Here is a 14,440-nt window from a genome sequence, read left to right as displayed (position 1 = left end):
GCACATTTAGTATCAGTTGTTTAAAATTAGATTTTGAAGCTTCATAAATGATCACTGCAAGTAATGCTTTATGATTAAAACAACAGGAGTCAAGCGACATGAAGGCGAGTCATTAAAACATCTCCAGTGAACTTTAACTTCACAAATCTCACAATTTCTGACCTAAATCTTTCACAGCGAGTGCATAAGGCGCAAAAAAGTCCAGAATCGGCAAATGTGCAAGTATTACTGCATATCCCAATGAACCCTTACGCTTTCAGACAAGACGCCACTATAGGGAACTTAAAGCTCTGATGCTTGCAGATTCTTCTTGCACTAATAAGACAGCACTAAAAGACTGATTTGCTTGATACTGTAGTGTCATTCCTGAATGACGGTTTTATTACTGATCTGGCAATGATGTTTAGCTTCACAACCACTACCTTCCCTGTGACTTGACCTGCATCCTCCAACAAGGTAAACTGCTACAAAATCCCAAGTATGCCTTTCTCAACTTCAGCCGTTCGATGCTAAGTAAACAGCACAAAGAGCCAGAGCTTACAAAATGCATACTGTAAACACACACATACACATTCGTCTTCAAACACTAACCAATAATAATAATAATAAAAAAAGAATTAAAAGTAATTCAGAACAATGAATTGTAGAGGTCTGTTTGCATCTGCACTTACCACAACATATAAAGTTGCCACATATTTTGCATCCCAAAAGCGAACACGTATCTACATTTGATCATCGCACACCTATAGGCTACGTTGTTAGAAAGTGCTACGACTTTTTAAACCACCGCATGCTGTTTTACGTTGTTCGGTGACCATCCTTCCCTCGCAAAACCGAAACTCGTGAACAGTCACCAATCTGATGAGATTTGCAAAATAAAACAGGCATGCATAAAAACCTGCGTGTGTCAATGGCGGCGAGTTATTGCACTTTCTTTTTGTTTTTTTAATATTCGTAAACCTTTTTTGAAATGTTCGCTACGCCGCTGCAGAAATACACCAGCCTCCACATTCATCTCCCGGGCCACAAAGCACGATGGCCCTGTAATACCCATGTTAATCGAAGCTTAGAGCTTACTCGTTTGCTTAAGTGTGTATATATTTACACATTTATATCTCGACTAAATCGTATATGAGTCGCAATGACTAAGAGAATCACTCAGCAGCGACTCCGTCTGGTTGAGATGGAAAGTACTTGAAGGTAGATGAGTAGAAAAACGATACATCGAAAACGAAAGAAAGGTTTGGTTTTAAGCTTCAGCAGCCGCATATGTACTTGAGTCGCAATCCCTCGGCGCTGTGCTCAAAGGAATCGTCTATACACATAAGTAAGATTTCCGATTGTTTCAAATACAATGCATACTGAATGGTATGGGGGGGGGGCCTCAGCCTGGCTGTTGGAGCCCCCTAATAAATAAATGGATTCTTCAAATGACACACTTATAAAGGCTCAAAAAGAAAACATTAAAATCGACGGGTGAAAATCAAATGAAGTGCTCACATATTTAGATAAAAAGGATTAAATAGAAAAGAATGCATCCAAAAGTGCTGCGGCTCGAATTGACGACGCTGCGTCAAGAACCTATAGCACGCTAATACCACCATCTTGTTCCTCGTTCCCCCGCACCACATCTCTCATACTATGGTCTCATCTGCTGTCTTTTTCAGCAGCTTTGTGGAAAGCAAGGAATGCTGGGTTGAGTGCGCACCCTTGGTGTCGGGAATGAGCAAACGGACTTTCTGATTGGTTCGTCTCCATTCCGAGTACAACTGACAGTGGTAGCGGAATGAGACCTGCAAAACAAGGAGAATATATTTGTACATTTTTGGTTTTAAGATCAGATTGCTGGATGAAATTATCATGCTGGAATTCTGGGTGACATTTGACGCTAAAATTAGAAGTATACTATAAAAAACAAAATTAGGAACACTCCACTTTCCAGATCTCAATAAAGATAATTTAATCTAGTCCAGTGGCATTAAAATATTTACATTTATTTGCAATTTTTGTGTTTATTAAAATTTATTTGCATTTTAGTAATGAGAATGAAATATTTTTGCATTGCGGTAATGAAAAATACTGAATACTAAAGACAAGATTTGTGGCAAATGAAAACAAAATATCATCGTTATATTCATGACAGCAGGACATTTTTTGCATTACAGTAATGAGAGTTATATCTTAACTGCAATATGGTAAGAAGTGTGATGTTTTTTCATTACAGTAAAAAGAACAAAAAATGTTTGCATTATAGTAGAACAAGACGTTTTGCATTTCTGTAATGATAACAATTTTTTTGCAGGATTGCAATGAGAACCAAATATTTTGCAATACGGTAATGAAAATGTGTTTATATATTTGCATTCGGATAATGAGAATGCAATTTGTTTGTTGCGTTAAAGTAATGCAAATAAAGAAATAAGAGTTTGTAAAGATGCGTGTCAATTACCACAACAACAAAAAGTACTATTTTTAATTTTGCTTCTGATTTTGGGTGAAATTGGGAAATTTATTTTCATTTCAGTAATGACAGTAAGGCATTTTGGCATTGCGGTAATGAGGAGAAGATTTGTCTTCAATTGCAGAAATGAAAGCAAAATTTAATAGTTTTATATTCATGAGAACAGAATATTTTTGCAATACTAATTAGAATCATATCTTTATTCTATTATGTAAGTGCAGTATTTTTTCATTATAGTAAAAAGAACAAAAACAATTGCATTATGATAGAAAAAGACATTTTGCACTTAAATAATGATAACTTTTTTCCAGGATTATAATGAGAACAAGATATTTTGCACAACGGTAATGAAAATGTGTCTATTTTTGCACTCTGGTAGTGAGAAGTAATATGGGGGAAAAGAGTTTGTAAAAACATGTGTCAATTACCACAATAACAAAAAGTACTATTTTAAATTTTCCTTCTGATTTCGGGTAAAATTGGGGAATTTATTTACATTTCAGTAATGACAATAATATTATTTGGCATTGCGGTAATGATGAGATTTGTCTTAAATTGCAGTCATGAAGACACAATTTAATTGATTTATAGTAATGAGAACAGGATATTTTTGCATTACAGTAATGAGAGTTATATCTTTATTGCATTACGGTAAGGAGTGCAGTATTTTTCATTACTGTAAAGAGAACAAAAATGTTTGCATTATAGTTGAACAAGACGTGTTGCACTTCAGTAATGATAACATGATCTTTCACTTCAGTAATGATAACATGATTATTATTATTTTTTTTGCAGGATTGTAATGAGAGCCAGGTATTTTGCATTACAGTAATGAAAATGTGTTTTTATTTTTCCATTCTGGTAATGAGAAAGCAAAAACAAAAAAGGAATTTGTAAAAATATATGTAAATTTTTAAAATAAGAAAAGGCACTATTTTTAATTTTCCTTCTGATTTGGGTGAATTTGGGGAATTTATTTGCATTTCAGTAATGACAATGAGACATTTTTCCATAGCGGTAATGAGAAGAAGATTTGTCTTGAATTGCAACAATGAAAATTAAATTTCATTGATTTATATTAATGAGAACAGGATTTTTTTGCATTATGGTAATGAATGCAGTATTTTTTATTACAGTAAAAAATTGCATTATGATAGAACTAGACGTTTTGCACTAATCACTAATATTGTGATTTTTTTTTCCTGGGATGTAATGAGAACAAGATATTTTGTACTATGATAATGAAAGTGTGTGGTTTTTTTTTTTGCATTCTGGCAATGAAAATATTATTAGTTTTTTTGCAAAAATGTTTCCAAATGTTTGCAAAAATGTGTCAATTACCACAATAACAAAAAGTACAATAAAAAAAAAATCCCTTCTGATTTTGGGTGAAAATGGAGCTTAAAATGAATCTGTTTTAGAATAAAACCACAGATCTGCAATACACTACCAGAGTCCAGAGGACGTAGATGGTGAAGAGTGCGATGGTCAGAGCGATGAGTCCAACCGCTTCCAGACGACTGTTGAAGTGCAGGTGGTCTTGTGCACCCCGTAGACACAGCCAGCCTGAAATGGCTGCCAGGGGTGTTATAAACAGAAAGCACACCATGTCACAGAAGAGGGTGCGCTTCTCGTTCCGGGGGCCTGGGTCCCTGAGCCACTGTTGAAAAATGACAAGTAATTATCGATAATTAAAATTAACATCAGTGCCAAAATACATCATTATCCATGTTTCCATCCACCTATTTGTTTCTTGGAAAAAATATTGATAACATTGTCTACAATTTTATAGGTACTGGCCATGAGAAAGGTAAGGTGAGGCAGAGCCATGCAGACGTGGCTGAAGGCATTGACCTTTGTTACCTCTGTGAGGGGTCGAGGCCGGCGCTCAATGGTAAACTCCGTGTGGCACAGCTCACAGTAGCTGGTGTTTGATGATGAAAGCCACTTCTCCAGGCAGCTCTTGTGGACCGTGCCCAGCGTGCCAGTGCAGTCGCACGGGGACAGGAGACCCTCGCTGTTGCACACGTCTTGACCCTCGTGGCAGATCCGACAAATTGGCCGATCACTAACAAAGGAGAAAGAACTTCTTTACATCTATGCTACTTCACTGAATGCCTCATCGTGTGGAATTATAAAGCTCTAACAGTTTTGAGATTAAAGTTGAACTAAAATTATACAGGAAACATATGTAGGGTATTAAACAACATTTATACAAGAAAATGAAAGAGCCTATAAATGAACAACATAAAAATCTTTTTAAAATTGCAAGTTGGGACGTTTGGAACAGATGAAATTGGTAATATAAGGTTCCATCTTGCAAATTAATTGAATGAATTCTCAAGAAACCCAAATAGTTTATTTATGTTTGAATAATTGTGTTACATATTTGTCAAATTTAGTGCTTTTATAAAACAGTGTTAAATATTTTGCCCAATACACACATTAAATTTGATTATGAATATTCAGAGTAATTAATCATCATAGAAGGAATCATAGTATGCCTTTAATATGGTTTCGATAGGAAACAGCTACCGTAATAGCCTTTCTTTTCTCAAGAGATCAGTATGATGAAATAATGCGCTGATTATTATTCAATTAACTTGCTAGCTTTTTGACCTTTTAGGCTTTAATATTGTAAAATTTAAATGTTAAGAATTTTAAAATTCAGTAAAAAAATGAAGTTTCAGCAAAGTTTTTTCACATCCACATGCATATATACTTCAAAATATTTCCCCACTTAAATATAATATATTACATATAATTACAATGTATGCAAGAACTTGTCATTAAAAAAAGTGTTTGTTTTTTTATTTGATACTATCCAACAATGAAAAATGTTCCTATTCAGCTCACTAAATATGCATAAAGTCATAACAATAAATCATCTCCATGCACAAGTGTGTACAAGTGCTCCATACTTTGGCTCATCCAAAGTAAAGTCATCCATATGTAAAAATGTATTCCTTTAATTCTTTTCAATGCAGGACTATAATATTCTATCTGCTAGTGGCATGAATTTAAACTCTTTTGGGCCTCTGATTGGTTCTCCCATGTGCAGTCAAGGTGCTGATTGGCTCAAATAGAACATTGATAAAAAAATAAAACCAAGTTAGCCTTTTACTTTGCATTCCAAATTTTTTTGTTTTCTAAAAAACATAAAAAGGCCCAAAACATACGACTTAATAAAAAAGAAATACATAATTTTTTACATAATGTAAACAAGTATATTACAATTGTATTTATATTTTAATTTAATTTAATTTTAAATTAAAAAAAAATTTCCCAGTAATGGGTTGCGGCTGGAAGGGCATCCGCTGCGTAAAATATGTGCTGGATAAGTCAGTGGTTCATTTTGCGGCGGTGACCCCAGTTTAATAAAGGGACTAAGCCGAATGATTGAATAAAATTTTAATTGTTTCTCTTTTTTTTTATGTCTTTGTATCTCGCCACGATGTCTATCTTTCGAGGATCTTTTGGTATACTTCACTTACCAATTTAAGTGATTTCTTGATTGCAAGCAGGTGTGGCAGTAATCAGGCAAGGGTGTGAAGATAGTAATTGAACTCAGGTGTAATAAACCAGAAACAAAAGGGGGCAAACACACAGGGCTACGTAGTTTTTTATCTTGTTTTCCCTTAATAAAAACTGCATTGATGTGTTTACTTGTATTATTGAATATATAAATTTGTTTGATGAGCTGAAACAAAGTGTGACAAACATGCAAACAAATAAGAAATAGGTAAGGGTGTTAATTTTTATTTTACACCACTGTATGTGGTAGAACTTTGTAATTCCAATGTGATGATTTGTCAAAAATGTTTGCAATGCATCTCTCATTTGCATCGGTTTACCTCTGGGTGCCCAGGGCTTTGATAACAGTAGATAGTAAGCGTCCATCTTTGGCCGTGACCTGGGTGACGTACTGGGCCCGGCGGTTGTCAGCCTCCTCCACGGTTTTTGACAGGGCAGCGTTGCCAGTGCAGTCACACAGGGAGCCTGGGAGGTGGCAACACTCCCCTGTGGTCATTTCGGGGCCGTCCAGGAGGGCGGGGGGCAGGGGACCACCGGGGGAATCAGGGAGCAGCCTCGCTCCCACACCTCAAGCCACAAAGACCCTACAACTGCAGAGAAAAGGAACATCATACTGTAAACAGGTGCAAATAATGCTGCAACTTTGAAAGCAAGCTACTATTCTATTGATCAACACTGGACATTTGCATGAACCAACTGTGAAATGCACAGATGACACACTGCAAAAAAAATGCTGGGTCCACACAATTCCTTCATGTTGTCCCAACACAAATCAATTAGGTTAACTTAATTGTTTGACACATTTAAGTGGATTTTACATAAACAATTAGGTTGTCCCAAAAAACTCAAAAACTGTGTTGTTTCAGCTCATTTTAATTAAGCAGTTTGAACAAGCAGTGCATAAAATTATAGACTGCATGGATTACTATTAATAGCTTAAATAGCAAAACATTGACTACCACTGAACAATTTCTACACCCCTAAAACTGAAGTTAGGGTAAAACATACTTAAAATTAAAACAAACGTGGCAAACTTGTAGCTAAATAATAACAATAGTCACTGTTATTATATGGAATATGATTTAACATAACTTTAATGTGGAAAATACATTGATATAGATAATTTGGCTGATATCAATATCTATAAGTGTTTTATATTTGGAAACCAATATCTTAAATATAAGACAATGTCTTTGTCTTGCTGAAACTGTATTTCCTGGCCCTGATTCTAGCAGAATATTGTTCCTCTCCTCAAAATCATTTACAAACGATAAAACCTTGTGCTCTTTCTTTTCAGTGTGAAAAACACACATATGTCTATAAACTGGAGTATGCAGTGTGACCCATTTGGTCATGTGGAAAACATTTATTTGCTTGCGTAATTTAGACACATTTGTTGCCATTTTAAATGTACAAAGCCTGAAATGCCTTTACGAATTAGGATTTATACTATATATATATTTTTTTTTTGTCTTTTTTTTGTCTTTTTTTTAATGATTTAAAATATTTTGAAAATGTAAGCATTTTTGCTTTTAGTCACGTAAAATTTACAAAGTTTATTTTGCTACTACACATTGTTATATTTAAGGTGAACAATAAATCCGCGCAAGTTCATTGGCCAGATGTTATTAAACGTATTTCCTAATCTGCTTTTCGATTAGTCAGAATTAACGTGCAGGAAAATACCATTAAACTCCCGCAAATAAACAAACCGGCAGACACAAACTGTCGCTTTTTACTATGGAGGGATGACTGCGTTGGCTGATTCGTGCATAGTATATAGTTTGTACAGTTTGATAAACTATACATTTTGAGAATGAAGCGCGGCTGTGGCTGGAAAACAATGTTTTAATGCATTGCAAACGGCGAAGGCGCATCTCAATTCACTTTAGGAGGAGGTGTGAATTCATTTAGCTAAACTGCGACATGGTCATCTGGAATCATTACCAATAATCCGTCAGGTAATGTTTTTGCAAAATTGTTGGTAAAACACCATTAACAAATATTTTTCCTCCACATCCCATAATGCACAGCGCATCGGACAACAGGAGCTAGATTAGTCCAAAAAGGTGCAGTACTTTTTGCGGTTGGGTCTGTTCTAGTTCAGATAATGTTCTCACCACAAATTAACCGCTCCAGGGTTCATTTAAAATCGTATGGAGAAAACCCTTAATCCACTGAAAAAAATGTTTGCTTTGGTAATTTTTTAAGTCCACTTCAATTGACCATTTGCTTCCATGTTTGGAGTAGCGATCTTTCTCTGTTGAAACCAGTTTGACGGCTTCAGACACAATATTCTTAACCACAGCCTTTTTACCAATAGTTTGCTATGAGGAAATGATGGTCAAAAACAGCATGTTTCTGTAGGAAGTACATCAACATTCAGAAATAAAAGTCAACTTCCGGTTTATGCCGACTTTAAATTATGAAAAAATTAGTCAGATTTACTGTCATTGTATGTGCAATTGTGTGACTTGTTTTTATTGTTTTTTACAAGGGAAAAAAGAGAGACAAGCCATAGTAATCAACCATACGCCAGATATTCTGTCTGGAGTTTTTTACTTTCTAATTTTCTTTTTCTAAGCATGCCAAAACACAATGTGGCCTCTGTTATCGTGAAACAGTTCAGTTTCACCAAACCAACATCATTTTTTTCAGAAGACATTTACTAACATGTCATTCAGTATGTTAAACAATTGTTTCTATACCAAAACAAATTTTGTCAGGCATATTTAAAACAGAAATAATTTACTAATAATTTAATGACATATTAAAAAAACATAATGAACAATCACAGAGCAACACCACAGTTTTCATTTATCCTTATTCTGAATTTTTATATTTTGCTTATATCCTTCAGACCATCAAGTGTTTTATTATATAAAATATAATAAAATTTAGTATGATGATTTGTTCTGTTATATATGTAGATCAGATCAGAATAAGCATGTTGTTGTTTATTAATATATCCATTAGACTCAATGGTGACTGAACATTATTTCCTCATATTTTGACGTTTGATTTTACCAAACAGTATCAAACACTCTGACACTACTCTGAATTTAATATGCTTTCTCTGTATATAAAATTCATTTTGTAGGTTTAATCTAATGCAGAGACTAAAGTGGAACATCTTATCTTTCATCTAAACACAAATGTGGATTCGTATAAATAATCAGACAGCAGCATATAACAACAATGGCCTAGCTTTATGGTGCACACCAAAAGGATTTTGCATGAAACAAAAGTAATAGAGACAGACACAGTCTGGCAACAAAAGTAACGTATTCCACACATATTTAAAATCAACATGATTGATTTTGCTGTGTGCTTTATTCCAAGCTTTGTGTCAGAAACTTTAAGAAAAAGAACATTTTAAAAACGAACTTGATTTGATGGCAATACATAACTTAAAATAAATTCTTTCTGCAAATGCTTTAAAGACACTTTAAGAGTATGGTGTATCTCCAACTGAAAAGGGAATTTTGAGTAGGGGGCGGGAGTTTATTTGTGCTCCTCCTCTCATCTTTCATTCGCAGTTGGAGAGGATCGTGGCTAAGACTTCCTCAAACTGACATCATCAGAGAAGGATTGTCGTTCCTGAGCAAAGGCAAATGAGTTTGGTTAAAGATTATCAAAAACAAAACATTCTTTTTTTATTAGGATTAACTTGCACAGATGAAATGTTCACTTTAAGACTAACAATGTCTGCTAGCAAAATAAACATACATTTTGATTACATGCAGACTTTAGGACCAAATAAAATACACTTTGAATTATATTGTTTTCTTCCAATTGTATTTATTGAATATCTACATGTTTAGATCATTTTGAACAGTGGTATGTATGGAGTGTCATTAAGCTTTTGCCAAATTATCTACGTTTGTCAAATTACCCACTTTGCTAATAAGTTTTCATGTTTTTGAGTGTTAGCAAGTATTATACAGTACTTTAAAAATACTCAAAAATATCTCTGTCAATGTTTTCAAACAATTACATTTGATTTACCAAAGTCACACAAATGGCAATTTCCCATCCGTTACATCCATAACAGAGAGATGTCACATTCATACCAAGTTTCTACCTTTTAAATGCAAAATTGTAAAATAAAATTTAATCAATCATGTTTGTTCTTAAGTGAGTCAACTCTCATCCTTATGATTAGCATTATTTCTATCGGGCTGTGCAGTTTAATTTACAGAATATCTACAAAGTAGTTTCTATACTGTAAACTTTCAGACTTTTTTGGTCACGTCCATAACGCACGCTTATTTTCTTTTTTTTTTATCTAAAAAGTGTTTACAGATCAATATTTTTCTGACCACAGAGTTAATGGACCAGTTGTTTTGTAAATAAACAGTTGTTTCAATATAATGTTAACATCTACTTTCTCTGTGAATTTATGTTTGGAATTTTTACTGCAAATGTCACATCCATAACGCTGGAACTGCTCAAAGTTTTCTATAAATAAATCTATGAAGTTATATTGTTGGCAAAATCCTTTTGTTACAAATACATGACTGACCTGAACTGTATTGAAAAACATGAATATTTGTCAACTGATAAACCACTGCAGAAAAAAAATACATCATCTGAAAATTTTTCACATTAATATTTAGGTTGTGTTTAAAATATTATTTTTTTGTTTTGAATGTTTTTTAAGAATAAAGAGTTTAATATAATTAAATAAGATTAATTTGAATATTTTTCACATTTGACGTTCTAATAATCAAATATTAGATGATTCTAATAAATGATATACTTTTTGGGGTGGGTATTTAAGGGAAATCTCAGTATTTAAATTAATAAAAAGGAAAAATGCATAATAACGTAGTAACCACTTTCAGAACACTCAGAGAAGTGTTGTTGATAAGTATATCAATATGGTTTTAACAAAAAATATTAAAGGGACAGTTTTTACTCTGAAGTGGTTCCAAACATTCAGGATTTTCTTTTTCCTGTTGAACACAACAGAAGATATTTTGAAGAATGTTGGCAACCATTGACAACTAGGCATGGGATGATATCAGTTTTCAAGGTATACCGCGCTTTGGAAAGGTCAAGGTTTTAAAACCACCAAATTTTTTGTAATATACCGTTTCTACGTTATGTGTAATATTTTTTTATTCACATGTTTTTTTTTTTTACTAAATCAGTATCTCCTGCAGAAAAAATATCCACAGATGCCGTTTTAAATTGCAAAGAAATCAGTGTTTTTGAAACTAATGAAGAGAGCAGAGGTCTATGATTCATTTCCATTATTTAGCTTTTTATTTTTACTGCTTCAAAATACTTAAAAAAATTTTAAATAAAAAATATTGCTTTCGAAAGGGGAAAAAAGTTTTTGTTTTTTACTCAGATATTTTAAAAGAATATGTTTTAGAGCAAGGAGCACAATACCGTGATATTTGTATCTTTTTAAGGTCAGAATCTTATACCGGCAGAACGGCCTATTGACAACCATAGTAGGAAAAACAAATGTTACAAAAAAAATCATCTGGAAATTAAACAGCTTTTTTTATTGAACATTGTTCACATAAATATTGAGATTGTGTTAAAAAAAAGATTTTTATTTTTAATATTTTTAATAATTAAGATATTAATGTAATTAAATTAAATGAGATTAATATGAATACTTTTCAGATTAGATGTTCTAATAATCAAATCGTGTCTCATTAGTAATACACATCTTGGTGTTTTTTTCATGTTATTTATAGAAAATATCAGCATTCAACTTAATAAAAATGGGAATAAAACCATTAATAACAGTCAACACAATCAGAACACTCCTTTAAGATAATTATGTTCATCAGTAACAACTAAAATGATTTAAGGGAAAGTTCACCAAAAAGAAACAATAATTTTACTCTGAAGTGGTACCAAACATTCAAGATTTTCTTGTTAAACAGAAAAGAAGATATTTTAAAGAATGTTGGAAACCATTGATAACCAGAGTAGGAAAAACAAATACTATGAAAGTCAATGGTTACCGGTTTCCAACATTTTTAAAAACATCTTCTTTTGTGTTCAACAGAAAATGGAAGTCAAACAGGTTTTGTGACAAGCAAAGAGTGAGTAAACAATAACAATATTTTGGGTGAACTATCCCTTTAAGTTATGTGGAAAAATAACTGTGTAATTCGACCTTTACCACAGCACATCACTAATACAAGGAGAATTAATGCTAATTTAGACCATCTTTCATTAAATAAGACACTAAAGAAACACATATAAATATATTTTGTTGGCTACTTACGTTTTAAACACGAATACTGAAGGATGACAACTCGAAGGACTTTAAAATATAGACATTTTCCCTAGTCCATCAACATACAACCGTCACAATCACGAACATATACACGAGATATGTGTTTTGGTCTGATCCATCAAGCTGCCTGTCACTGGTCTACAGGGTGGGCCTTTCACACACACCACACAGACTGCCATTTAAACACCAACTTCCTTTAACACAGCGCTAAATGTTCCATAAATCTACACGTTTGGATCAAAACGAAGAGATTTGTTGCGCGTAAAGACACAGCGAGAGTGAATGTGGAATAATGCAGCTGCTAGTCACATTAGCCGTGTAGCAAAATATGCCACCAAAGCCTGGGATTAGAGATTAAAACAGCATTTCTTGACGTCTGATCCTACCTTCTGCTCCTCCATGCTCAGGTTATGTTATTGAGGGTGAAATCCGTTTAATGGTGGCGCTTGTTGATTGGTGATAAGGTAAAATTACAACGCTTGTTTTGGGTTTGATCCGTTCAGCAAACGACTCGGCTCGGCCTCCTACCGACGCAGTGTGCGATAAGAGCGTAGAGGGAGGCGCTTCTGTGCGCGGCGCTGCGGCGGAATTTGCGTAAAAAGCTTTGTGAATCGCCGTCGTCCGAGAAGTGTCTATTGTTATTTCTAAGGACGGTTCAACGTTCGTGAGTAGCTTTTATGTGTGATTTGATGAAAATACGACTTGATTTGAAGAAGGCTTTTGACTGAAATGTTTGTTTGTGTTTAGTTTACCAACAAAGCACTGTATAGATGCAGGTAAGTTTCGTGTTTTAGAATATTTTTTTCCAAATTAAATATATAATTTATTTATATTTTGTATTTAAAAATGTCTTTAAATGTATTTTAATGCATTTAAAATGAAACTATTTGACTTTTCGTATAGTCAGCAAACTGTGTGTTTTCATAGGAGATCTGCACTTTTATTCCCTGTCTATTTAATTTATTTACCAAACTAAAAAAAGTAATAACAGTTTTTGGGTAGTTTGATGATATTTTGTTTATACAGAACATTTCAGTCTTTTTATTTGTTTTTTTATTATTATTACTTTTAGGCCCATAGCCAGGGGTGTTCCGAGTCATTCAAAAGAACCCCCCCCCCCCCCCCCCTCCAATCCAGAATCTGACTCTTACATGAGCTCATTTAACCCATTTTTGACTGCGATACCATCACAAATTGTGAAAATTATCCATAGAAAGCAAATTCAAACTTTAACTATTCAAGTGGCCAAGTTAAATGAGCTGACCAGTTTCTTATTTGCCTATAGGCTGCAGTTTTTATTTTAAAACAAGTTTTACCAGATTCATATATTTTTTTTAATGATGGATGATAATGTGCTGTCGCCTCACAGCAAGAAGGTCGCTGGTTCGAGCCTCAGCTCAGTTGGCGTTTCTGTGTGGAGTTTGCATGTTCTCCCTGCGTTCGCATGGGTTTCCTCCGGGTGCTCCGGGTTCCCCCAAAGACATGCAGTACAGGTGAATTGGGTAGGCTAAATTGTCCGTACTGTATGAGTGTGTGTCAATGTGTGTGTGGATGTTTCCCAGACATGGGTTGCAGCAGGAAAGGCATTCGCTGCGTAAAAACTTGCTGGAAAAGTTGGCGTTTCATTCTGCTGTGGTGACCCCAGATTAATAAAGGGACTAAGCCGACAAGAAAATGAATGAATGAATGATAATAAATTTGTATTTAAAAATAAGTATTTTTATGATATTTATAAAAAATAAATAAATGCTATAATCTCATTACAATATTTTAAAAACTAAATTAACTAAATTAAATTAAATCCAAATTTGTAAATAAATATTTTGTAGTAAAATAGTATGGTAAACACTTTGACAACATTGTAGGAAATATTTTATGGTGCATCAAAAAAGTGTGGTTATGATTACCATCCGACAAGCTGATCCAGCAAAGATTAGTTCTTAAAATGTCACAAATGCACAATTGAATTAAAAATGAGGCAAATAACTGCAAAAAAGGTCCACTTTAAAAAAAAAAAAGGCTTTCAATAGGCTGGCTACGGGCCTGTAATTTGTTTTAACATATTAAGACATGTAATTTTAAAATGCATTTTAACATTATTTGCATTTACTGTTTATATTTAACAATACTAAACAAATGCAAACAATATGCATAATTTAATCCACCATTCTTGTTCG

General features: G+C 33.7%; 1 protein-coding gene across 1 annotated transcript; it reads right to left on the bottom strand.

The window, feature by feature from the left end:
* Positions 1-946: 946 nt before the first annotated feature.
* Positions 947-12,802, bottom strand: marchf2 (membrane-associated ring finger (C3HC4) 2). The gene is given in 5 exon segments (NM_001044790.2): positions 947-1,793; positions 3,912-4,121; positions 4,325-4,529; positions 6,316-6,585; positions 12,650-12,802. Coding segments are annotated over 4 exon segments (750 nt in total). The 5' UTR covers positions 6,492-6,585; positions 12,650-12,802; the 3' UTR covers positions 947-1,634.
* Positions 12,803-14,440: the final 1,638 nt, after the last annotated feature.

This window comes from Danio rerio, chromosome 22 (genome assembly GCF_049306965.1).
Source record: "Danio rerio strain Tuebingen ecotype United States chromosome 22, GRCz12tu, whole genome shotgun sequence".
Lineage (NCBI taxonomy): Eukaryota > Metazoa > Chordata > Actinopteri > Cypriniformes > Danionidae > Danio > Danio rerio.
Note: the sequence above shows the minus strand (reverse complement) of the source record. Positions and strands in the feature narration are given on the sequence as shown.